Source organism: Gnatocerus cornutus, chromosome 1 (genome assembly GCF_029298725.1).
Source record: "Gnatocerus cornutus isolate USDA-ARS CGAHR chromosome 1, icGnaCorn1.1, whole genome shotgun sequence".
NCBI classification, from domain to species: domain Eukaryota; kingdom Metazoa; phylum Arthropoda; class Insecta; order Coleoptera; family Tenebrionidae; genus Gnatocerus; species Gnatocerus cornutus.
The window spans coordinates 33,511,263-33,537,438 of NC_142233.1; the positions used below are offsets into that span (position 1 = coordinate 33,511,263).

A 26,176-nucleotide genomic window follows, 5' to 3' on the forward strand; every position below is an offset into this window, starting at 1 on the left:
GCAGGCTTTAATACATGATACTAACAATTTTTGATTGTTTTTTTTAAATAAAAAATTCTAAAATTCGTTACGTTTGCTCTACAATTCTTTAATTTGGCAGAGTTAATTAGAACGTTAAAACTAATAATTCCTCTGAATTTTATTACTGTGGCAGTACATTACTAAAAACATTACTAAAAATACAGACGTTAATAGAACAAACTAAAACATTTTGAGTTGTCTTTAAAACAAAAAATTCTAAAATTTGTCGCGTTTGCTATACAATTTTGTACTTTGGTAGAGTTAATTATCATGTTAAAACTACCAATTCCCTAAATTTTCATTACTGTGGCAGTAAAATTACCAAAACTACAGGCGTTAATAGAACATACTAAAAAAATTTAAGTTGTCTTAAAAATGAAAAATTCTAACATTTGTCTCGTTTGCTCTACAATTTTGTACTTTGGCAGAAATAATTATCATATTAAAACTACTAATTCCCCAAAATTTTATTACTGTGGCAGTAAAAACACGACAAATACAGGTGTTAATACAACATTACAAAAAAAAATTAGCTGTTTTAAAAACGAAAAATTCTAAAATTGGTTTTGTTTGTTCCACAGTTTTTTTTTTGGGAGAGTTAATTGGCATGTTAAAATTACTATTTCCCCAAAATTTCATTAATGTGGCAGTAAAATCACCAAATCTACAAGCGCTAATAGAATATACTAAAAAAATTTGAGTTGTCTTTGAAACGAAAAATTCTAAAAATAGTTTCGTTTGCTCAATTGCACAATTTTGTACTTTGTCAGAGTGAATAAGCATGTTAAAACTACTAATTTACCAAGATTTTATTACTGTGGCAGCAAAATTACTAGAACTACAGACGTTCATAGAAAATACTTAAAAAAATTGAATTGTTTTTTAAAAAAAATTCTAAATTTTTTCTCGTTTGCTCTACAATTTTGTACGTTGGCAGAGTTATTCAGCAAGTCAATGCTACTAACTTCCCCAAATTTGATTGTTACATAAAATTACGAAATCTACAGACATTAATTCTGTTTGTAAAAAGTTAAAATAAAAAAGAAATTTGGCAATTATACAATTTATTATACAGGCTTTAAACGAACAATATGCATAGCGTTAACACATCAGTCTTACATTTATATAATATAAGCGGTAAATAGCAATATAATATATTTAGCTTATGGATAAAGATTATACACTCCTATCAACAAAACGTTAAAATACAAACTTACTTTACCTTCATACACTTCGTTTAAGAAAATATATCGCACACAAAATTTACACTGTATAACTAATTACATACATATTTCTTCTGAAGCTAAGTAAAACTGAATCACATTGAATTTCGTAGTGTCGGCAAAAGCTCAGACTGAAAATTTCGTCGATATGCTTGAAAATAGCAGATAGCAAAAATATGCGCGATAAAAAATTTCTAGAATTATTTGTCCCCACTTGAACTTTTCACGTAAAAACCTAACTAAGCTTGGAAAAATATTCTGTATAAAATGCTACCTAATGATTCTTTTTGTTTGGTCTAATTCACACAGATATGTGCTCCTGAATTCTTTTCAAACGAAAGTGTGTGCTATGTCGAGAAATTCAGTTTAGCACCTCAATAAACTTTACTTAACAGTAACAAAGTGACATAAAATTAAAAGAAGAAACAGAAAATAGTGGTCTCTTTTGACTGACTAAACTAGTTCCTATACAGTATTTAAAATTAACACAGCTCAGATTAATGAATGGTAGATTAATTTGAGATCTGTCTTTAAAACAACACATAAATTAACGTAGCATATGATAAACACAGGGCTAAAATTTTGTTCAACGCAATCAAACAATTCAACTCGAGTTCTCTTTCCCCTTGGAATCTGCAACGAAAAGCCATCATAAACACACGGCGAACGAAGCAGACACGACAACACAAATTTACCTTACTCAAAAACTCAAAACTCTATTTACCGGAATCTCCAGCAGAGTCTCCGTTAGTCAACTGTTCCTCTTTCTTCTCTTCCTTCTTCTCCTCCTCCTTCTTCTCCTCTGGATCTTTCTTCTCTTCAGAAGATTGCTTCTTCTTGTCTTCTTTGCTCTTACCCTTAGCCGGGGTGGCTGGCTTTGGTTTGGGTTCTAAGCTAGGATCCAAGATGAGCTTCCCGACATTTTTCCTGTCGTGCATCTTCTGCATGGCCTCGGCAACCTAAAAGTCAACGTGAGAAGAAGTTAATCGTGAGACCAATCTTACGTCTTCTAAAGCCCAAGTTGAGTCGAGAAGAGGCTTGATTTTCTGTTCCTGGAACAGTTTGAACACCTCCTGGACGGCCCTTGACACGAACTCGTGTCCGCCTTGTTGGAACAGAAGCCGTCTCAAGTTAAAACCGCACAGTGTTCGGTTCTCGTCGAAGAGTTTCAGAGGGGAGACTTTGTCGACTTGCCACCACTAAAAATAAACAAGTTAAAAGTGGAAATGGGGTATAGAATACCAAATCGACCACTTTTGACCCCGATACTTTTTGATTTGGATGAAAGTTTTTAATTTTTTTTCTACCCTGTGAAAAACAGTTCTCAGTTTTTTTTTTAATTTTTGTTCTCAACCCAAAAAAGGTTATGATTTTTTCCGAAAAATTGCTTTTATATTTTCAAATAGCTATAACTAAAATTAACTTATTGGAACGTTTTGTTTTAAAAAGTCTTGTTTTAAAATGTACTTTTCCTAATTTGTATTTTAAACAAGTTGCGATGGAAACAAAGCTATTCTAACATTCCGTATCGAAATGGATATTCTAGCACTGAAAACGAATGCGAAAATAACGAAAATAGCTCTGTTACAAGAACAAATTAGGAAAAATAATATAAAAACCTCGTTCATAAGGCCATTTAGGCACGAATCCAAGTTTATAAAACGAGCAAAGCCGCTCGTTTTATAAACTTGGATTCGTGCCTAAAAATTTGCCTTATGAAACTTGGTGTTTTAATATACTATTTCAGAAAAAAATCAATAAAAATTTAAGTATTGTATTGTATTGTATTGTATTTTTTTCTGAAAAGTACATTTAAAAACAAAGATTTTGAAAAAAAAACGTACCAATATGTTAATTTTTGAAAAAGTTTTAGCTATTTGAAAGTGTGAAAATCATTTTTTGGAAAAATTCTTAAGTTTTTTTGGGTTAGGAACAAAAAATTGAAAAAAATCCTGAAAATCTTTTTTATAGAGTAGAAACAGACAAAAAAACTTTCAGCCAAATCAAAAACGGTCGAGGTCAAAAGTGGTCGATTTCAAATAGAATTCGTGAGAACTTACGGAACGGGCAGCGCTGAAGAAGCTCTTCGTTTCTCCGGTTACAACATTCGAAGAGCCGTACAAGATGTATTTGCCCATGGGTTTCAACAGGTTGTAGCCCTTGTTGCATTCCTCTCCGCAGAGACAGTCTAGGACGATGTCGACTCCATCGGGGGAGATCTTGCGGACTTCGTTGGCGTAGTCGCTCCCGCGTTCGAACAAGTGGTCGATTGGAGAGTTCGCGGTTTTGAGGGCTTCGTGTTTGCCCTTGGAGCACACGCCGAAGATGGTGACGTCGGGGACGGTTTTCGCCAATTGTACCACTGCTTGGCCCTGAAACAGACGAGGTTTTAACCAAGTTGGAGGCGAGACTGATTGAATCACCGGCGTATGAGATGAACCACCTACGGGACCAGACCTTAAATTAATCTGTTTTGAACAATCTCTGTTGATGTAATTGGAAGTTATGGCGAGATTAAGAAATTAATATGGCAATTAATCGCGCTGACATGCTAATGAAGAGTGAAGGATGGCGTGCGATCAACGGAATTTTGTTTTAAATTGAATTAAGATAAATGTAGCTGAAATGGACAAGTTAAATTCAATTTACGATGTGATTTGTATCCGGTGTCTTTTACTGAAGTGGTTATTTATTATTAAAGGGTATCCAAATACATCCATTTGCTCATTCTACTGTCAGTGCAGCTTCTTATTTTTGATTTATGATGGCTCTCAGAAACAACGAACAATGGAGATTTTTTTGCGGGAGATGGCGGTTGCTTTCGACTTTGATCAACTGTCTCCATGTTAAAACAAATGATGATGGATGAAAAAGTCGCAGGAATTTTACTGATTTATCAAACAATTATTGCAAAATTTGTCTGCAGCAAGAAAAATTAATTTGCGAAAATGGTTTTTAAAAACGAGGAAATCTGGCGAGTAGCTAAATGACATTGTTTTTCTGTTGGTGCCTTTGTTATTTGTCTTATTTTGCATTCTGGCATTGAAAAAAAAGAGTTTTTTTTATGTTCGAAAAATCAAACAAACATTCTAAAATTGACATCTGCGATATAAGCTTTTAAAAAATTCCAAAAAATGTTTCATTTGACGTACAATTTCGTACAGTTAATAAAGAAAGCAAAAATAGTTATTTTCCAAAATTTTGGTTGCCGTAGCATTAAAATTACGGGAATTACAACCGTTAACGTGAAATACTAAAAAAAATATGACCGTTCTAAAAATCAAAAATTCCAAATTTGGCTCAACTGCTCTACAATTTTGTAATTTTGTGCAGTTAATAAATAAAAAAAGTACAAATTTCTCAAAATTTTACTGCTTTAGCATTAAAATTACGTGAACTACAGCCGTTAACGTAAAATACTAAAAAAAATATGATTGGCTGGACTCCTCTACAATTTTGTAATTTTGTACAGTTAATAAATAAATCAAAAGTACAAATTTCTCACAATTTAATTGCTATAGCATTAAAATTACGAGAACTACAGCCGTTAACGTTAAACATCGAAAAATTTCGGATCGTCTTAAAAATAAAAAATTCAAAAAATTGGCTCGCCTGTTCTAGAATTTTAATTTTGCATAGTTAATAAATGATTGCTGTAGCATAAAAATTACAAGAAATAGTGCCGTTAACGTAAAAAACTGAAAAAATTTGGATCGTCTTAAAAATAAAAAATACTAAAAATTGTCTCGCTTGCTCTACAATTTTGTAATTTTGTACAGTTAATGAAGGAAGCAAAAATAGTAATTTCCCGAAATTTGGTTGCGGTAGCATCAAAATCACGAAAACTACTGTTCAAAATTTGATTGCTGTAGCATAAAAATTACAAGAACTACGGGCGTTAACGTAAAAAACTGAAAAAGTTTGGATCATCTTAAAAATAGAAAACTCCAAAAATTGTCTCGTCTGCTCTACAATTTTGTAATTTTGTACAGTCAATAAAGAAAGCAAAAGTAGTGATTTTCCAAAATTTGGTTGCGGTAGCATTAAAATCACGCCAACTATAGCCCTTAACGTAAAACATTGAAAAATTTTAGATCGTCTTAAAAATGCAAAATTCCAAAAATTGTTTAGGCTGTTCTAAAATTTTGTAATTTTGTGTAGTCAATAAAAGAAGTAAAAGTAGTAATTTCCCAGACTTTGCTTGTTGTAGCATTAAAATTACAAAAACTACGGCCGTTAACGTATAAAACTGAAAACATTTGGATTGTCTCAAAAATCAAAAATTCCAAAAATTGTCTTGTCTGTTTTAAAGTTTTGTAATTTTGTAGGGTCAATAAAGAAAGCAAAAGTAGTAATTTCCCAAAATTTGATAAATGTAGCATTAAAATTACGAAAACTACGGCCATTAATGTAAAATATCGAAAAATTTATAATTAGCTTTATAATTTTGTACAGTTAATAAAATAAGTAAAAGTAATAACTCCCCTAAATTTCACTGCGGTGTTGTTAAAACTACGAAAATTACAGCATTTAACGCAAAACACAAAAAAATTCGCTGCTTTCTTTTTTTTCAGTGTGGGTTTCACAGAATTCCAGCATTTAAAAAAAGCAGAAGAAATTGCGTTAGAACAAAGCTGACGTTAATAAGCAGCACTTGTGCGAACTCTTTAATTTCCTCGCGTTTATTTGTTGCCGGAATACAATTTTTCCGTGCCAAAAATAAATTTCTGTGCAAACAACTGCATTCTTCGTGTGGTTTTCAAATTCCAACGCAACACGTCATTTCCCTCATCCTCCAAATCTCATTTTCTTCCCCACAAAAATAATCACTTAAAATCCCTTGAAGCGACATCTTTAAAAAAACACTTGAACCGAATTGGATCAAGAAAAATGAATTCCGGATGTGGAATATTAAAATAATGAACGCAGCTCGCGAATGTGTGTTGAGTGAGTTAGACGGGCTGAAGAAACGTGAGCGGAAATTTAAAAGGGACGCCGCAGAGACCCCCTTTTCGGACCCGACGCTGTTTTATTGCTGCGTGTAAGCGATCAATACCTGCGTCGTCTAGTCGCGTCGGGACGGATGGGATCGTTTGCCCACAGTAACACCCATTCCAAACTTTTGACACCACGAATGCATAGATAATTTCCGAGGTGGTTGCGCGTCTGCTCGATTTCGAAGAAAAACAGATGGGGGATTATTCCCGGATTTGGGAATGAAAAAGCGTCTTTAGTTCGGAAAGGTCCTGAAGGGTCAACGAACCAGTCTGGCGGACCTGACCTTGCACGGAAAGGGAAGTTTTTGCGTGGCGGAATCTGCATTAGGGGGCGACATGAGCAACGAGATTTGGGGGGCTAATTTATTTCTTGGAAATTACAAATTACATTTGGAGTTTGGCACATCAGAGGCGCGCAAAACGAGACTAGTTATCCCAATTTTCTTTTGTACTAACTCAAAAAAAATCCTTCAGCAACTGGCGCAACATTTAGACGCGACTTCTCTCTTCGCTGCTCTTATTAATTAGAATTCAAATTTGCACGAGTTGCTGAAATCTCCGCTAAACTCAACTAAATAACACAAAAGCTAATTCGTCAAAGTTTCAGACGAACTTAAGCCGTCTTTAACTCATAATTTAAAATAATTACAGCTCACAATTTAGCGAATGAATTGCTCAGGTATTTAGAATTTTATAAATCTGTAAAGTAAACAAGCAAGTAGTGCATATTTTATGATCCAATTGTTGGGGGAATTAAATAGATAGGGAACGTCTGCACTCTCGGAGGAGTATTTTAAAGCGTGATAACAGCTATTATCACAACTATTAAATACGGATTAGAAGCAATAGTTGACTTTATTGCATCCGTAAAGTCTCAGCTGGTGTTGATGGGACGGTAATTGCATCAGAAGTGCAAATAAAAAGTCCTAGACACCTCCAAACACTGATAAGAAGCTAGACTATTATAATCATAGCGCGGAAATGCGTTCCCACTGATATGATATCGATCAGAAAATAATTAAGCTCGAGAAATCTGAGGCTGTTTTAGCACGTCCTCCATCAATCGCCTGTCTCATTTGAGATGTCATTTTATTGTATCAACTAAACGGTGTGACTGAAAAAATCCACGGTCTTGTTATAAAAACGTTAAAATATGGCAGGTTTAGTTGGTTTTTGCTCTGAAGTTCTGAAATTTGTTACACTTAATAAACGTCGTTAAAACAATAAGTGTGCCTAATTTCATCGTTATAGCGTCGAAATTGTCGGAAATGCGTAATTTGGAAGGAAAACTTGGTTAGCTGGTTAGAAAAATGAACAAAATTCGAAAAAAGTTATTTTCTGTTCCAAATTTCATTATTTTAGTCGTAAAATTGTCGACGTAGTAAGATTTAAAAAGTTGTAAAATTCTTTTTTCTTACTCTAAAATTCTGAACTTTCCTACACTTAATAAACTCCATTTAACCAATAAGTGTGCCAAATCGTATCGTTTTAGCGCCAAAATTGCCGGAAATACGTAATTTTAAAGAAAAACTGAATTTTTGAGTTGGTTAAAAAAAAACTCTGAAATTCTACACTTAATAAACACTGTCAAAGCAATAAGAGTACCAAATTTCATAGTTATAGTGTCAAAATTGTCAAAAATACCTAATTTAAAAGAAAACTTAAATTTTCAGCACGTTAAAAAAATTAAAAAAACTAAAATCTTTCTTTCTGTTTCTAAAATTTTGAAATATGACACACTTAATAAACACAACGCAATGATTGTTCCAAATTTCAATTCTATAGCATCACAATTTGGAATTTTGAGTTGGCAAGAATAAATATTTCAAAAAATATCAAGAAATCTTAAAAAATTCCAAAGATCTTTGAAGATCCAGCAAAGAAATTCTAAAGAATCCTGCCCTGAAATAGGCCTAAATATTCCATAAAAACCCACAGAAACTTTCAATGAATAATGCACAATCCATCGATTGCCTTTTTATTGATTTCTTAAAACCCCCCGACCTAATGGAGTCATAATATCACCCTTTCATTTTTTTCTAGCCTCGACTAATTAATTTAGTTTCCATACTTTCCCGAAAGCAAACACAGTAATGGGTTTTCCCCGAGGAATCCACCGGTGGGTGGCGGCGTCTTCCATATGGTGCGGTCGGGACATCGCGACTGTCTGGACGCGCCCCGAGCCCTAATCAATATGAATCTTAAAACGACCAGACTACGAGACGCCGTCGCGGCGCCATTGACATAAACGGGAAACACGCTAGTACAAACACCCACAACCTGTTGCTGGGGACGGCGGCGACCGCCGCCGCCGTGTTAACTTTCAAAAGGGAATGTAACCGAAATGTGATATGAAATAAATAATTCACGCTTGAATCGGTACGTGCTAAAAATTAGTCTCGGAATTGATTTTGCGGCGATGTGGGTTGCTTGAAAGAAAAAATATCTCGAGGATGATTGACGATGCTCGCGATATTGCTGTTGTACCGAGAAAGAAATAATCTCGAAAAGTTTCAAGACGTTGGAATTAGATTCCGCGTCGTTTTAATTAAAATAAAAAAGTGGCTTTGTTTGGAAATTGATTTGTTAATGCGTTAAACATTCAGACTTTTATTTGGCTAATTAGAATTGCACAATAATTTTACACCCATTTAAAACAGTATTGTTCGTTGTATCTTCTAATTAAAATTTATTGTGTCCGTGGAATATTTATTGCTAATGTTGCAAAATATTTTATCGTGTTTTCACTCTGATAAACATTGATTGACGGGTTGTCAACACCGACTGGAATGTTACAAGAAAAAAGACAAATTTCCGGCCGTAATCGAAATTTTAATAATTTTAATAAAAGTTGCTGGCGACACAGTCGGAGTTTTACTCCAACGTTTGTCAACACGCCTTCCAATGTGATTAACATGTTTGTATACAGCTCAGAAACTAAATATTTTGAAACAAAACCACCAATAACTCCTCCAGATATCAATGAATTAAAAAACTCCACATTAAACGACTTGTTATGAAAATCTCGCCTTACGACGGATTATGTTGCGGTTTTTTGCACTCTTTCATATAAATGCAAATTGGCTCATTTCCATTTTTCGAAACTAAGTTTTAATGAAAACTGAGGGGACGTTTCCCTCAGTAACATCCCCCATAAAAATGTCGGAACACAATAAAATAGGTTAAGTGGAAAATGGAACGTTTATTAACTTACCACTCCACCCCCAACGGAATGCACCAGGATGGATTTTCCCTTTGATAACCCAGCAAGTTCGAAAAGAAGAATGTAGGCCACTGTATAATTCATAGTGATGGTGGCGGCGTCCAAGTGAGAGACATCCTGGGGAAGTTTGAACACATATTTTGCGGGGACGGCGACCAATTCGGCCCAAGCTCGATATTCAGGCAACGCAACTACTTGGTCCCCTACCTGCAAATTAATCAAAACTTGTGTTATCCAGGGGCGAAATAGTCATGTGAAATCATTGCCGTTTTGGTTCGGTCGAACGGATTTATGAATGCGTAATGTTTGGTCGCAATAAAATTCATTTGCATTATATCGCAACATCGGTTCGGTTACCCCTAATTTAAATGCAAAATTTTTGCTGATAAAGGTGGTCAAGGGTGCACGCATCGGCAATGTTCACGTTAAATAGCCTAGATTTTTGACACAAATCTTGGAAAGGAAGGTTGTTCTTGGTTTTGGCGAGATTACGCGCTGAAAAACCTTGTTATATTTTTTCTGATGCGATTTCTAGTCATTTTGTCCAAACGGATGAAAATTACTATTTTTAGTCGTGATACTGATCAAAATAGGTCTTTTATAAACAAAGTATACAATAATATTCATTGCACTTGGATATCGCGTGCGGTTTCTGGCGATTTAAAGAATCTTCTAAAATTTGTCTCCTCTGCTCTACAATTTTGTAATTTGGCACAGTCAATAAGTAAGTCAAAACGAGTAAACTTCCTAAATTTCATTGCTGTAGGATTACAATTACTAGAATTAGAAGCGATAATTCAAAAAACTAAAAATTTTGGTTGGTTCTTGAAATATTTTTTTTAAGAATTGTAACATTTACTCTCAAATTTTGTGTTTTTGGACAGTTATTAGGCAAGTCAAAATTAGTAAACTCCCCCCAATTTCATTGCTGTACGATTAGAATTGTTGGAATTACAGCCGATAATGCAAAAAAAATCAAAAATTTGATTGATTCTTAAAATAAAAAATTTTCAAAATTGTCTCGTTTGCGCTATAATTTTGTATTTTGGGACAGTTATTAGCCAAGACAAAACAAGTAAACTCTCCTCATTTCATTGCTCTAGGATTACAATTACTAAAATTAGAAGCAAGAGTTTAAAAAATTAAAAATTTTAGTTGGGGGATTTTTAAAAATTGTCTTGTTAGCTCTATACTATTGCATTTTGAAACAGTTATTGGGCAAGTCAAAACAAGCAAATTTTTAAAATTCTATTGCTTTAGAATTAAAATTACTTAAATTACAAACGATAATTAAAAAAAACGACAAAAATTTGGACAGTTCTAAAAATAAAAAATTTTAAAAATTGTCTTCGTTGCTCTATAATTTTGTGTTTTAAGACAGTTATTAGGCAAGTCAAAACTAGTAAACTCCCAAAATTTCATTGTTCTAGGAGTACAATTATTAGCATTAAAAGCAATAGTTCAAAAAAATTTAAAAAATTGGCTGATTCTTGAAATGAAAATTATAAAAATCGTCTCTTTTGCTCTATAATTTTGCCTTTTAAGGGGATATCAAACAAATTTCAGTATAGGGCAAATTCAATGTATTTTTCCAAACACGATTACTCGAAAACTATTTGAGTAAATTGCTTTCTGTTTTTTGCATATGAATCTGTTCAACGTGCACTATGTTGAATGCTATATATAATTTTTGTAAAATGATTCTTTAATGACTTTTTGATTAATTAAATACGTAAACTTGGCTGAAAGCAAAATAATTTTTAGCATTCCACATGCGTAGACTAATTTTACATAATGTCGACTAAACCGATTTTTTTTAAAGTTAATAGTTTTTGAGAAATCGTGTTTGGAAAATTTCATATTCGATGCATGTTATCCTTGTCTAGCAGTGACATCTCTTTTCTCTGTACCAGAGAGGTCTGTCTGGTAGGTAGAAATGCGGGTACCATAAATCAATTTTGTAGCCGAAGGGATAGTTTACAACTGAAGCTTTTCCATAAACACACAAAATCTTAAATTTGCCTGAAACAAGATTTTTCTCTTTTATTCAAACTGAACGTAGCTTTGAGGATAATCATTTCAAAATTTTGAACTTTATATCTGATGAATTAGGATTTTAAATTGTTTTAGAATAGTTTTAGGTGATAAATATTTGTCTTTATCTTTATTTTTTAAGGGAATCTCGAACAAATTTGAATATAAGGCAAATTCAATGTATTTTTCCAAACACGATTACTCGAAAACTATTTGAGTAAATTGCTTTCTGTTTTTTGCATATGAATCTGTACAACGTGCATTATGTTAAATGCTATATACAATTTTTGTAAAGTGAATATTTAATGACTTCTTTATTAATTAAATACGAAAACTTGGCTGAAAGCGAAATAATTTTTAGCATTCCACATGCGTAAACTTTTCAAAATTCACTCATACGTATTTTGAGAACAACCAGACAGTAATATAACGTCTTGTTGTCAAAATTATGACTTTGGGGTGGTGAAAAGACTGAAAAAATTTTCGTAATTTAAAGGTTTTAAAAGATAGATCAATCACTAAAGCAACAGAATATAATTATTATATATAATTTAATTATTTATAATTATGTTCACTATTTTTTGTTACATGCACAAAAATCTTGAACAAAATTCGAAGATCCCAGTGCATCCATTAATTCTTCAATTCTTGCAATTACACAAATCCCACCTTTTCGGGAAAAATTTAATTTATTTATGAAGATAAACATTAAATAATAATAATGAGATATTGTAATTATTAAGTTTCACGGGTGTAATTTGTAAAATATCGGACTCTACTATCAAAGTATTTAAGATTTACTGGCCATGGGCAATAATAATTTGGCCATCAGTGCAGTCAAAACTATTAGCTATTGTCCTGACCACAAGATGATGGTAATAATAATCTAAACCACTCGGGCTGGGGTTTTAAGAAGTAGTTTTTATTTATGGTTTTATTACCGTAGTAAGCAGACTGACCATGGGTAACTCACTAAAAGAGTGCCGTCTACAAATAATGAGGGTTGAAGGGAGATGCTGCATTTAACGTTTGGATGTTTAAAATGTTTCATATAATTTTTCCTTTACGCAGAATTTTGAAGCAGAATTTACCGTTACAGTTTGTTAGATATCCCCTTAAGACAGTTATAAGGCAAGTCAAAACAAGTAAATTTCCCAAATTTCATTAAAATTACTAAAATTACTAAAATTACAAACGATATAAAAAACTACAAAAATTTCGTTGGTTCTTAAAACAACAATTTTTAAAAATTCTCTCGTCTGCTCTATAACTTTGTAGTTTGGAACAATTATTACGCAAATTTCAATTGCTCTAGTATTAAAATCATTGAAGTTACTGGCGATAATTAAAAAAACTACAAAAATTTAGTTGGTTCTTGAAATGAAATTTTTTTAAAATCGTCTCGTTTGCTCTATAATTTTGTATTTTAAGACAAGTTATAAGGCAAGTCAAAACTAATAAATTTCCCAAATTTTATTGCTTTAGGATTAGAATTACTGAAATTACAAGCGATAATGGAAAAAAAAATTAAAAAAATTGCTTCTCAAAATATATTTTTTTAATTATCTCATTTGCTGTAAAATTGTGTGTTTTGGCACAGTCAGTAGGCAAGTTAAAACAAGTAAATTCGCCAAATTTAGTTCCAGTAGCATGAACACTAGTTGAACTAGAAGCTTTTTATAAATTAAAAAAATGCTAGAACTTCAAATTGGTCCTGTTTTCCGAACATTTGTTCCAAAAACAAAAAGAAATTAGTCCGAACATTTGAAAAAAAACCCAAGCCAAAACAAACCGAAATATTTAGATTTATAGTGTTTACCCAATAATCTATGTACCCCCATAAAATCGCAATTTATAGACCCATACGCCTCATAACTTTTTCCTTCATCATAAAACCAAAAACCAAATTAGCAGCAAATCCACAAAAACTGATTTTTTTCAAAAGCTAAATTCGATTTACACGAGCACTTAAACAACTTGAGACTCTCCAGCACTTAATGGCCACTTTCTGTTTTTCTCATTAAGGTGCTCACTCCGAGCACACTCACCTCGCTTCTTGAAAAATAATAAAAGCATCTCTTGTTGCAGTCATTTCTGACAGAAAGTATAAAACAGATTACCAACTGCACCCTCAAAAAATGCAGTCTATCAGACTGAATAATTGCAGTCTAACTTTATCTTCCCTGAGAGCCGCAGTCGCGTTATTTCATCATTTTGAAGATAATCCGTAAAAACAATAAACTAGCTCACTGGGAGCTGGTTTGCGGTTCGATAATCCTCTTGATCACGATCATTGATAGGAAACTAATTTAATTAAGTACTAATCCAATTAAATTCAGCCAAAAACCACCACGTCAAACGTCTTTTAGTGGGGACGCGATCAATAGCGGAAAATTCGATGACAAGTTTAAATTGTAGTCTCAGCCCTCGGAATTAAGAAAACTGTAAGTTTCCACCCCAGCGTCTTGGCGGTATAAATCATTTATAGAAGGCAGATGGGATTCACCCCCGACCCATTAACCCCACCACATAAAATGTGGTTCAACTTGCACGGGTGGATTTTTACGAGCTTCTGCTTGGTAACAGTTTTTGCAAGCAAGGTCACAAATGGAAATTCAAGACGGACAAGTCGGGAAAACTTTAGTGCTTAGACCGAATAAAATTCGAGTTAAGGGCGGCTGCATTTGTAGCACCGGCACGGACGGAGCAGCGGGAAAATTAGGGAATAATTTATCCCGAGAACGATTAAATGGGCGGAATGGTAAAACAATCCCAAAATAACCACGTGAGGAAACCCCATTAAACGGCAGTACATTGAACTGTTAAAACTAATTACCCGGTCTGCTTCAAAGAGTTCTCAGACAATCGTTTCTATTATCAAAAATTTGCACTTACCGCGAGGCCTTCGACACCTTCACCCACTTGCTCTATTTCTCCTGCACACTCGAAGCCAAGGATGAATGGACATTTCGGAGGTGAATCAATAGCTCCTTGACGCACCATCAAATCTTGGAAGTTGAGACCGCTGAAAAGAAAGATCCCATTATGATCCGAGTTCATCAGACTTTGTATTGTGCGAAACGGATTCAATTAAAATTAAGAATAGAAATGGCTTGTTGTGGGCCATTTGGCGCGATATTGCCAGCGATTATTACGAAATTCCGCTGCAATTTTTAACAGGATTTACCCAGATTTATTGATGCAGGAAGTAAGGTCTAGCACAATATTTAATTAAAATGCACAAATGGGTGCGTTAACGTTTCCGTAGTAGACACAGAAGGAATGTGGCGGATGCAGGAAAAAATGTGAGCAAAATAAAAAAATTTGGATGGCTCTTATATTGAATTTTTTTTAAAATTGCTTCGTTTGCTCTATAATTTTGTATTTTGAGACAGTTATTGGACAAGTCAAAACTAGTAAACTCCTTACATTTCATTGGTGTAGGATCACAATTACGGAAATTAGACGTGTTAGTTCAAGAAACTAAAAAAATTTGGTTGGTTCTTGAAACAAAAATTTTAAAAATTGTCTCGTTTGCTCTATAATTTTATATTTTGGGATGATTATTAAACAAGTCAAAACTAGTAAACTCCATAAATTTCATTGGTGTAGGATTACAATTACTTATATTAGACGCGATAGTTTCAAAAACTAAAAAAAATTGGTTGACTCTTAAAACAAAAATTTTAAAAAATGGTCTCATTTGCTCTATAATTTTGTGTTTTAAGGCAGTTATTAAGCAAATCAAAACTAGTAAACTCCTCAAATTTCATTGGTGTAGGATTACAAATACTGAAATTAGACGCGCTAGTCAAAAAACTAAAAAAAAGTGGTGCTTGTTAAATATATTTTTTTTAAATTGTCTGGTTACCTCTATAATTTTGTATTTTGGGGCAGTCATTGGACAAGTCAAAACTAGTAAACTCCCAAAATTTCATTGCTGTAGAATTGCAATTACTGAAATTAGACGCGATAAATCAACAAACTAAAAAAATTTGGTTGGTTCTTAAAAGGAAATTTTTTAAAAATTGTTTCGTTTGCTCTATAAATTTGTATTTTGCGATGATTATTAAACGAGGCCAAACTAGTAAACTTCCTACGTTTCATTGCTGTAGGATTAGAATTACTAAAAGTAGAAGCAATAGTTCAAAAAACTAAAAAAATTTGGTTGGTTTTTAAAACAAAAATAAAAAAAATAGTTTTATTTGCTCTATAGTTTTGTATTTTGGGAGAGTTATTAGGCACGTTAATACTAGTAAACTCCCCAAATTTCATTACCCTAGAATCAAAATTATTGAAATTATAAACCATAATTCATCATCATAATTCATTTGCTTCAGTTATTGGACGAATTAAAACTAATAAACTTCCAAAATTCCATTGATGTAGAACTACAATTACTGAAATTAGAAGTGATAGTTCTCAAAAAACTAAAAAAAATCGAATGGTTTTCAATTTTTTTTTTTTTAAAGTCTCGCGTTTGCTCTATAATTTTGTATTTTGGGGCAGTTATTAGACACACCAAAACTAGTATACTCCCAAAATTTCATTGCTGTAGGATAAAAACCACTAAACTTACAGGCAATAATTCAAAAAAACTACTAAAATTTGGCTAGTTTTTGAAATAATTTTTTTTAATGTCTCGTTTGCTCCATAATTTTGTATTTTGGACTAGTTATTAGGCACTTCAAAACTAATAATCTCCCTGAATTTCATTGCTGTATGATTACAATAACTAAAATTAGAAGCGATAGTTCACACAACTAAAAAAATTTGGTTAGTTCTAAAAAATTTTTTAATTTGTCTCGTTTGCTCTTTAATTTTGTATTTTGAGACAATTTATGGGCAAGTTAAAACTAGTAAACTACCCCAATTTTATTGCTGTAGGATTAAAATCACTGAAATTACAAGCAATAATTAAAAAAACTACAAAAAATTGGTTAGTTCTTATAATGAAAATTTTTAAAAATTGCCTCGTTTGCTCTATAATTTGGAATGTCGGGAAATTATGAAGTTAATGCACAAATGGGTGCGTTAACATTTCCGCAGTAGACACAGAAGGAATGTGCCGGATGCAGGGAAAAATGCGAGCGAAATTAATGGACAAAATGCCCCAATAAACGAGAAAGGAGACAATTTTCATAAATTCTATGCTCATTGTTCCGAGCTTTCAAACATGATTTAAGTAGCTTAAGCAGGAAGCAGCAATTATAACTTTATCTAAAGCTTTTGAATGTCCGAGTAATTGTTCTCCACTTAACAGTTCCGACCGTTGGAATCTCAAATCTCGTACCAAAGGCGTAAAGCGAAAAACCAAATTCCTCTTTAAGCAGGAAACGGTAATTTAGCTCAGGTAGAAATGTTAATCCCGAATTCGACGTAATTTATTTTCGGGCTCATAACGAAATGAAATACTGAGGCAGGTTGGCTCCTCACAAAAAGCACGGAGGTTTTTAACCGGATTTTTTGTAATTATCACCACCGACCTTGGCTAAAGGCGCCAGTTGCAGGTTGTAAAGTGAAATTGCTCGAAAACTTTTAGTCGAGTTCCATTAAATTTTTGACACTTGAATTCCGATAGGATAAGAGGAGATACCGAGAGCGGACGAAAGGTCAAAGGCGATCTTTTATAACCCGTAAATACAAACAAATAAACGATATTTTCGGAAATTCGATTCAATCAAAATGAGCGCAAACAAAATATAAAAATAGAGAATTTTGTTGATCTTCAAGGGATTTATTCGTGATTACAACCTTCGACATGTTGTTTTTATTTTCGCCCAAGACGCCGTTTTGTTTGGATATTTATGGCTTCCGGGCCCTAAAATCATTTCCACCGCATTTTTGTGAAAGTTTTAATATGCCATGGGAAACGAATTCCTGCCCAGCCTCCCTGGATTTCACGGTCGCTCAACACCCAATAAATCTCCCATCAATACGTTGCATTTTCTATTTTTACCCTTCCGTCTGTAGGGGTAAATGCACTTCCGGTCTGAGCGGCGCCATATTTACCGCCGACTTTCAGCGAAGAATCTGCGTAATTGCAATTGAGCCGTGGCGGTTATTAATTACTGTGCTTTATCAACGAAAAGTGCAATGAGGGTGCATTAACATTTTGGATGATTAAAGAATGAATCATTCTCGGAGTAATTGAGAATAATGACATGTATAATTTGGTGGACTGATCCGCTCCCAGCGAGGGATCTTTGATAGTGTTGCGTTATCGATTTCCAATTTATCAAAACGTCGTAACGACAGCTGTCGGAGTTGACGCTTGCATGACCATTGTTCGTTTTATTTGCCGATGTATCGATTTGGTCAATAAAATACGAGGCTTGAGGGTGAAGAAAACTACGACCCGAACTCCCAAACAGGAAACGTCTGGCATTTTTGAGTTGAGCTGCTGTTAATTTACCAGTAAAAGACAGTTTTATTTTTAGAGTTATCAACGTCACTTAAATTGTTTATATTATTAAAACGCTCAACATTAATTGTAGATTTCTCCCTGACTCAGGAAAGTTTTTATGAGCTCATCGAGTTAAAGACAAAGATCAGTTTTATGGACAACTTGTTAGATCTGGCCGCCATCCAATTTTATTGTCGGATTAGTCCCCCATATTCCTGCCATCACTGATTAATATCGTGAGTAATTCGCCGCCTAAATAAATCAAAAGGGTTCCATCTGGGGATTTTTGCGCACTCACTTAAGTTGGTAAGGGGTTTTTAATCCGGATATATGGTTTCGATTTTCAACCGGCCCATAAATCGCTGAAACCTCTCAATATTAAAGAGGGATTTTTCAAGTGGATAACAAGACCACCGCCGGCTCTCGGAAGTTGTTGTTCGTGTTACTGCGGTTTTTCTGTTCTTTGAGCAAAAGTAAATATTTGGATTGGGGTTACAGAGATGGTTACTGTTTAATTGAGGGCCCAAATCAACGATATTTATTGCTCTTATCAAAGCTCTTAAAATTAAATAAAGTGAGCCGTTAAAATTCTCGTCAATTCGAAACAGTTATGCTTTATTTTATCGTGATAACCGAAGAATATTCCCAGTTTTCTGAAGAAAAAGTCAATAAAATCCTTTGTGGTTCGTGTTAAGTAACTTTTACCATGTTAAACAAACTTAATGGGTTAATCGCCACTAATTTGTATGTGCTGGAAGTCTTAGCATAAAATTGTCAATGTTTACTGACACTTAGTTACGACTTGCCCGGTTAAATTCCTCAATAAAGAATGTAAACATCTGTTGAATAAATAAAACTTTTATTCGAATTTTAGTGGGTGCTCAATTCCGAAATTAATGTAGAAAATGAAAATGGTACGAATTTGTTAATTGAATTTAGGGGCTCGAAAAGTTTTGGAATACTAAATTCAACTAATTAAGGACGAGAATTTATAACAACGAACAAGCTGCCCGAAACCAGTAGTCAAGAATCAATTAATTAATTTGAATCTTTGAAGTTAAATAATTCTAAATTTCTCTAGTCAACAAATTTTTGTGGAAATTTGTTGTCATTTCTAAAGTAGAATTTTCTTATTCTAAATCCAAGGCCAGTTTTGCTCCATCAGGTCAGGACTCGGAGATATTTCGAAAACAAGTTTTTTTTGTGCATTTAGTGCCTTTTTTTTGTTTTACAATTTCCAGAATCATAAAACTCTATAATACATTTTGGAACAGTTAATGGAGTAAACGTCAAAAGTGGTAAATTCTCCTAATTTAATTGCTCAAGTATATTGACTGGAATTAGGAACGATAGTTCAAAAAACTAAAAATTTTGGTTAATTCTAAAAATATTTTTTTAAAATTATCTCGGTTGGTCTATAATTTTAAGACATTAATTAGGCAAGTCAAAACTAGTAAATTCCCCAAATTTCATTGCTCTAAGATTAAAATCACAGAAATTAGAAGGAATAGATCAAAAAAACTACAAAAATTTGGTTAGTTCTTGAAATATATTTTTTTTAAATTGTATCGTTGGTCTATAATTTTGTATTTTGGAATAATTATTGGGCAAGTCCAAACTAGCAAATTCCCCAAATTTCATTGCTCTAGGATTAAAATCACCGAAATTAAACGCTATAATTAAAAAAGCTACAAAAATTTGGTTGGTTCTTGATATTAAAATTTTAAAAAAATATTTTGTTTGCTCTATAATTTTGTATTTTGAAACATTTATTAGGGAAGTCAAAACTACTAAATTCTCCAAACTTTATTGCTCTAAGGTTAAAATTACTGAAATTACAGGAGATAATTTAAAAAACTACAAAAATCTGGTCGATTTTTAAAATGAAAATTTTTAAAAATTGTCTCGTTTGCTCTGTAATTTTGTATTTTTGACAGTTATTAGGCTAGTCAAAACTAATACTCCCCAAGTTTCATTACTCTAGAATCAAAATTATTAAAATTATAAACCATATAAAAAACTACAAAAATTTGGTTGTTTCTTGAAACATATTTTTGAAATTGTCTCGTTTGCTCTATAATTTTGTATTTTGAGACATTCATTATGAAAGTCAAAAGTAGTAAATTCCCCAAATTTCATTGCTCTAAGGTTAAAATCACTAAAATTACAGGCAATAATTCAAAAAACTACAAAAATTTGATCGGTTTTTAAAATGAAACTTTTTAATGTTGTTTCTTGAAACATATTTTTTTTTAAATTGTCTCGTTTCCTCTATAATTTTGTATTTGAGAACAATTATTAGGCTAGTCAAAACTAATAACCTCTGCAAGTTTCATTTCTCTAGAATTAAAATTATTGAAATTATAGGCCATAATTCAAAAAATTACAAAAATTTAGTTGGTTCTTGAAACATTTTTTTTTAATTGTCTCGTTCACTCTATAATTTTGTATTTTTAAACAGTTATTAGGCTAGTCAAAACTAGTAAACTCCCTAAATATCAATTCTCTAAGATTAAATTTGTTGAAATTATAGACGATAATTCAAAAAACTACAAAAATTTGGTTGCTTCTTGAAATGTATATTTTTTTAAATTTCGTTAACTATACAGGGTCCGGCAACACTTGTGTCCATCCCCAAAATCATCTTTAATTTTAAAGATAAAACTTTCAAAATTTGCATACGCTCACAGTTAACAAAGCTCTAGAAGCTGACGCAAAAATTTGTTTTTTATCACTGATAGTTTTGGCGTCGCGACGCTTTGAAAATGTAATTTTTAGGTAATTGTGAGGGTTTGTGATATCAACCCCTAATTTAATTTTTTTTTAATATAAATATGTTTAAAATATCTCAGTTGTTATTTTAGATTCAATGCAAATTGTCTTCAAAATTTGAGAAATAAATGCTGTTTTATCAAGTTAGTTTCCAATTTCATTACGTCAAAATTGGGAACTACGTTTACACCCATCTGTCAACATCTTGTGTCACAAATGACATCTATCCTTTGGCTCGCTTTAGATTGTAACAAAAGTCTTACTTGGTGAAATTGTCGCTTTGTCGATGTTAATTAACAATTTCTGGTGTCCATAAAGTGCAACATGCCCGTGTTAATCAAAATTAACCTTTATAAGAGTGAATGAAGTGACTTGTGAAATTTTGGTGTAAACGTAGTTTGCCACTGCGCCGTCATAATTTTGAAAACTAACTTGATAAAGCAGCGTTTTTTTCGCAAATTTTAAACACAATTTGTATTTGATTCAAAACAAAAATTCAAATATTTTTGTTACAGTTGTTGTTGTTTTGTACAGTCGAAAAAAATTTGAATTCGCGAATATTTCCGCAAAAACTCAAAAATCGCTAAAAATTAGACTTCTTGGGCGTCGCGACGCTAAACAAACCGTGATAATAAACAATTTTTTTGTCAGCTTCTAGAGCTTCGTCAACTGTGAGCGTATGCAAATTTTCAAAATTTTGTCTTTAAAATTAAGGACGATTTTGGGGGTGGACACAAGTGTTGCCGGACCCTGTATAATTTTGTATTTTGTAACAGTTATTGGTTAAGTCAAAACTTGTAAACTCCCAAAATTTCATTGCTATAGAATTACAATTACTGAAATTAGACGCGATAGTTCAAAAAACTACAAAAATTTTGTTGGATCTTACAATGAAAAGTTTTAAAAATGGTCAACCAACAATTTTAAATATCGCAAGACCAATTTCAGTACAAAGCTATTTTTTTGACCCAAATGAAGAAAATGCATCAATTCTCTGAGTTGAAAATTTTGAGATTTATCGTTGCATTTGAATTTGAAAAGCCTAGAATCTGGGAGCTTGGCAGAAAATTCAACAATCCAAAAAGAGTCAGATTTCTAAAATAAAAAAAAACACTTTTTCCTCCTTGTAAAGTACATTTAATTGTAAGTCCAATCCAACTGCAGAAATCAATAATAAATTTACGACGTGGGCGGCCCAATGATAGCGGCCCGAAATGAATTACATAAATTATAAATCAGCAGATAACAAACGCGTTAAATCTGCAATGTTGCTGATTTGGGTACAACCCGAGCCGCATTAATCTGCACAATCCAATCGATACAAAACCGATAAATTTAATCAGAGACTGATTAATAAAAGCGCGCGGTATTAAAAATTTCCGTTTGTTTAGTAGTAAGCTTGTGCGACTAGAATCCATAAGATTATCCCAATTGAAGGATAAACCGATAAAATTTATTATTTACACAACGCAGTAAAGTTCGTCCATAAAGACGGTAATTCCTTCGGAATTTGTCGCATTTCAGACGAATTTATTATGAGTCGTAACTTTTAATTTACATAAAAACTTTGCAAATTATGTATCAGGGTGCAAATCAAGACGATCTCATTAATGTTAAAGTTTTATTCGCTAGGGTAATTCAGTTGATTACAGGAAAATCTTGAAGAATGTGTGAGAAAATTCGATGGATCGCTCCACTGAACGGACAGTTGTTGCTGGAATTGTAATGAGGCTCTACAAGTTTATTAGACGGATATTGCTTTGGGTAAATAACAGAGTAATTCGGTTGTATGGAGCTTGGAAATAAATTTCGAACGGGACTCAAGTAACATTCTTCAATGAAACGAAATTAATAAACTACCAGCGTAATAATCTGATTTACTTGAAGGAGAACAATTTCCGCTCGAATGATTCATTTGCTAGCGTATCAGAGTTCGAACTAAAAATTCCCGATACTTCTAGAAATCCAATCATGAAGAACAGAACAGCAAAAACCGGAAGGCGAGTCATATCTCTTGATAGTTTTCATTGTACAGTCCCGAAAAGCTCAATAATTTGTTTGAAGATCCCGGGATGTGGAATTTATCCAGTGAAAAGCGGAAAAGGCAACCTTTTGTTCACTTTTTGAATAATACATCGGCATGTCTGAAACTATCCGTATTTCCTGTGAATCATACCGACTAAATTTGGTCTAGCTTATCGCGATGCTTTTATTTATCCATCGATTCATAACAAAGAGTATTATATAGAAATTATAATTTTCGCCTTTGTGTACAGAGATAACGGGACCACAGATAAAAGTGCGCGTATTTTGGTTTACAAGTTCACTCATATCGCAATTCACAATCATGTGTTCCACTTTTATTTATTTTTTATCTAATTTATGCAGAAGTTAATGCTGGCGACAGAAATTACAAATTGTTTTTTACTTCAACTCATCGGTACCGATAACTTTTATTATAACACAACACAATGTAAAAATTCAATGCGACCTCAATTATCTTATTGATGACAAACATGTTTTGCTCTAGTGTAATGAGGAAATTTCCTGATTTGAATAAATTAGTGTAGATTTTATGCATGAGTGATGTAAAATTTTCATGCAAAAAATATTGGATGGGATGATTCAGATGTGCGGCATTTTATGGGGAAATTGGGACAAGAAGTGTTAATTTCCTGGTTTTTCAACAAAAACGGTGATATGAATTATTTATTAGCGGTGTAGTTTGTGGCGTTTTGCGTTTCCGCAACAAGGCAAATATTGGACTGTTTAGTCGCGCATTTAGTGCTGTAGTTCTGAATTTAAAAATGTGTATAAAAATAGAATTCACTCTTTCTTTGGTGTTAAAATCCGCATTTTTGTTAATTTTTAAGTTAATTCAATGAAATTTACAGACGTTCCTTTTTCTAAAGTGTTCGTTCATTGTGCCAAAGTGCAAAATTTTAAAACAAGAAAAAGAGATTTTAGAAAATTCTATTTTGGGACGAACCAAATATTTTCAACTTTTCGTTATTAAAATTCCTAACTTTGTTAGTTTTTAAGATATGACAATGAAATTTGGTAAAGTTACTACATACTTCTAAAGTGTTGAATAACTGTGCCAAATTGCAAAACAGAAATTTTAGAAAATTTCATTTTAGGACGAAGCAAATATTTTCAAGTTTTTGTTATTAAAATTCGTATTTTTGTTGGTTTTTAAGTTATGACAATGAAATTTGAGGAAGTAATTATTTCTAAAGTGTTCATTAAGTGTGCCAAAGTGCAAAATTTTAGAACAAAAAATAGAGATTTTAGAAAATTTTATTTTGGGACGAACCAAATATTTTCAACTTTTTGTTATTAAAATTCGTATTTTTGTTAGTTTTTAAGTTATGACAATAAAATTTGAGGAAGTAATTATTTCTAAAGTGTTCATTAAGTGTGCCAAAGTGCAAAATTTTAGAACGAAAAATAGAGATTTTAGAAAATTTTATTTTGGGACGAACCAAATATTTTCAACTTTTTGTTATTAAAATTCGTATTTTTGTTAGTTTTTAAGTTATAACAATGATATTTGGTGAGGCTACTACTCCAAAAGTGTTAAATAATTGTGTTAAATTAAAATTTTAGAACAAGAAATATAGATTTTAGAAACTTCAAATGAAATTTTTTTTTATTAAAATTTACTCCTATATCTTTGTTAGTTTCAATCCAATTTGGAAAGATTACTATTTCTAAAATAAATTATTAAGAGTTAAGCATTAAGTTAACTGTACTGTAATTGTAAAAGTGGAGCCGGGATTAAAATTTCGTACAATTTAATTGATATTAGACTTAAATAATTTAAATTCAAATCCAAATATTAAAAATAAGAAATTAAACTGAATTATTGCATAAACTAATTAATCCAAATATCCAAAAACGACATTTATTGACTCACAATTTCGCTGATGTTTACCAAATCTGCCTAAAAATATCCCAATAAAAATTCCCTTTCAATTTATTCCCAAACCATCATCTTACATCAAACGTCATAAAATAAAATGCCCAACGCTATTACCAGACGACTCCCTTTGAGACCTTTTAGCTTTAATTTCATTTGACCACGCCTATATTATAATGTGCATAAATTACTTCCAAAAGTAACTTAACATCAAAGGCTTCCAAAATTCATTTCTTAAATAAATGTAACTCTTGACATTTTTAAACCAAGCAAACTCAAAGAACTGCTGCCTCATTTGAAGCTTTAAAATGAAACATTCCAAGCTTTGATAATTAATTATGTAAAGCAAAATGAAACAACGCAGTTGGTCGCTTTTATTCATGCCAAACATGAATATTGCAATAAAATAATGAAGAATCCAATAATCTATTTTTTTGTAATTGCAGCTTGACTGAAATATGAAAAAGCAGCCATTTAAGAAGTTAATTAATAACAAGCCGAACAGATGTTAAAAGCGCGACAAAAACCCGAAGATGAGTGATGATAAAAACAGTTCATTAAACTGAAGAATATAAGGATCAAAATGGTTTTGTGGTCCGAATTTCTACCATTTCATAATTAAGCTAACAAACCATCTAATGATGATGTTTGCTCCTTTCTCTAATTACTCCAATTAAAACGACATTCTTTCCGACCCGACTGAATTCACTCCGACGAGAAAAAACCGCAAAAAATCTCTTCTTCACCATTCAAAAAACGCTCCAACGTCCAATTCGACGCCAAAACAGCGTAACCAGAGCGTGAATCGTTTTTTCGACGCAATAAAACATCAGAAAACTTACCAAGCTTTCACCCTGATCAAAACTTCCCCTTCGTTGACTGTCGGTTCTGGTTTTTTGAGTATTTTAACGGACTTGAGTCCTCCAAAGCCGGTGAGAACTACAGCCCTCATTTCTTTGGGGGCTTCTTTTTCTGCTTCAGCAACAGGTTCAGCTTCGCCGGTTCCGTTTTCTTTAACATCTTTGTTTTCTTCGGGCGCTAGTTCGGTCTTTTGCTCCTCTTGGTTGGAAGCTGGGGCAGTTTCAGTTTGTTCAGACATAGTGGACGACTTCTTCGAGCACTCGCGGGGATACAACGATTGTGAACTGATACCGGCCGGCTTCTCGTTGAACAATGAAGAATGTAACAGGTGCTCGGCGCGTTTAGGGCGCGCCAGTAGCGAGCGCAAGCGCGATGGACGGAAATAAAAGCAAAACCACCCCGTAGAATACAAATGAAATAATGAAAGAGGGAGGGAAGCGCGAGGAAATTTAAAAGATGTAAATATTTGATGAGATAATATTGGAACAACGAATTAAATAAGCAAATATGACATTAGTGGCCGAAGAACAAACCGAAAGTAACAGCTTCTGGATTTCTTAGAGATTTAGGAGTTTCCATCCCAATTTAGGCAAGAAAAATAAATCTTATTGTTTCAGCCTCCAAACAGGATGTTCCAGGATGAGGCTTTTATAAAAGGCAACATTCTTCGAGTTGTTTAGATAAAACACTTGCGGGCCAAAAACAGGGATATTAATT

At 32.8% G+C, this 26,176-nt stretch overlaps 1 protein-coding gene across 2 annotated transcripts; it reads right to left on the bottom strand.

Annotated features, from left to right (window-relative positions):
- Positions 1–1,068: 1,068 nt before the first annotated feature.
- LOC148181968 (putative NADPH-dependent quinone oxidoreductase VAT1L) lies at positions 1,069–25,808 on the bottom strand. 2 transcript variants are annotated; one of them, XM_088040791.1, is made up of 7 exons: positions 25,441–25,808; positions 14,394–14,523; positions 9,456–9,671; positions 3,305–3,616; positions 2,249–2,443; positions 1,969–2,203; positions 1,069–1,877 (listed from the first exon to the last, which is right to left on the bottom strand). In XM_088040791.1, the coding sequence occupies exons 1-7, from the start codon at positions 25,695–25,697 to the stop codon at positions 1,849–1,851; spliced, it is 1,374 nt and encodes a 457-aa protein (XP_087896917.1). In that variant the 5' UTR covers positions 25,698–25,808; the 3' UTR covers positions 1,069–1,848. The 2 variants fall into 2 exon arrangements, with proteins under 2 accessions (XP_087896917.1, XP_087896925.1); XM_088040799.1 differs by having other exon boundaries at positions 1,940–2,203.
- Between the last annotated feature and the right edge of the window lie 368 nt (positions 25,809–26,176).

Bases quoted from the DNA above. Each gene is read 5' to 3' on its own strand.
- LOC148181968 (XM_088040791.1), bottom strand. From the start codon at position 25,697: ATGTCTGAACAAACTGAAACTGCCCCAGCTTCCAACCAAGAGGAGCAA. The intron at 9,672-14,393 runs GTAAGTGCAAAT...ATTAATTTGCAG, and splicing joins AAGGTGTCGAAGGCCTCGCG to GTAGGGGACCAAGTAGTTGC. The intron at 2,204-2,248 runs GTAAGATTGGTC...GTTGACTTTTAG, and splicing joins CAACTTGGGCTTTAGAAGAC to GTTGCCGAGGCCATGCAGAA.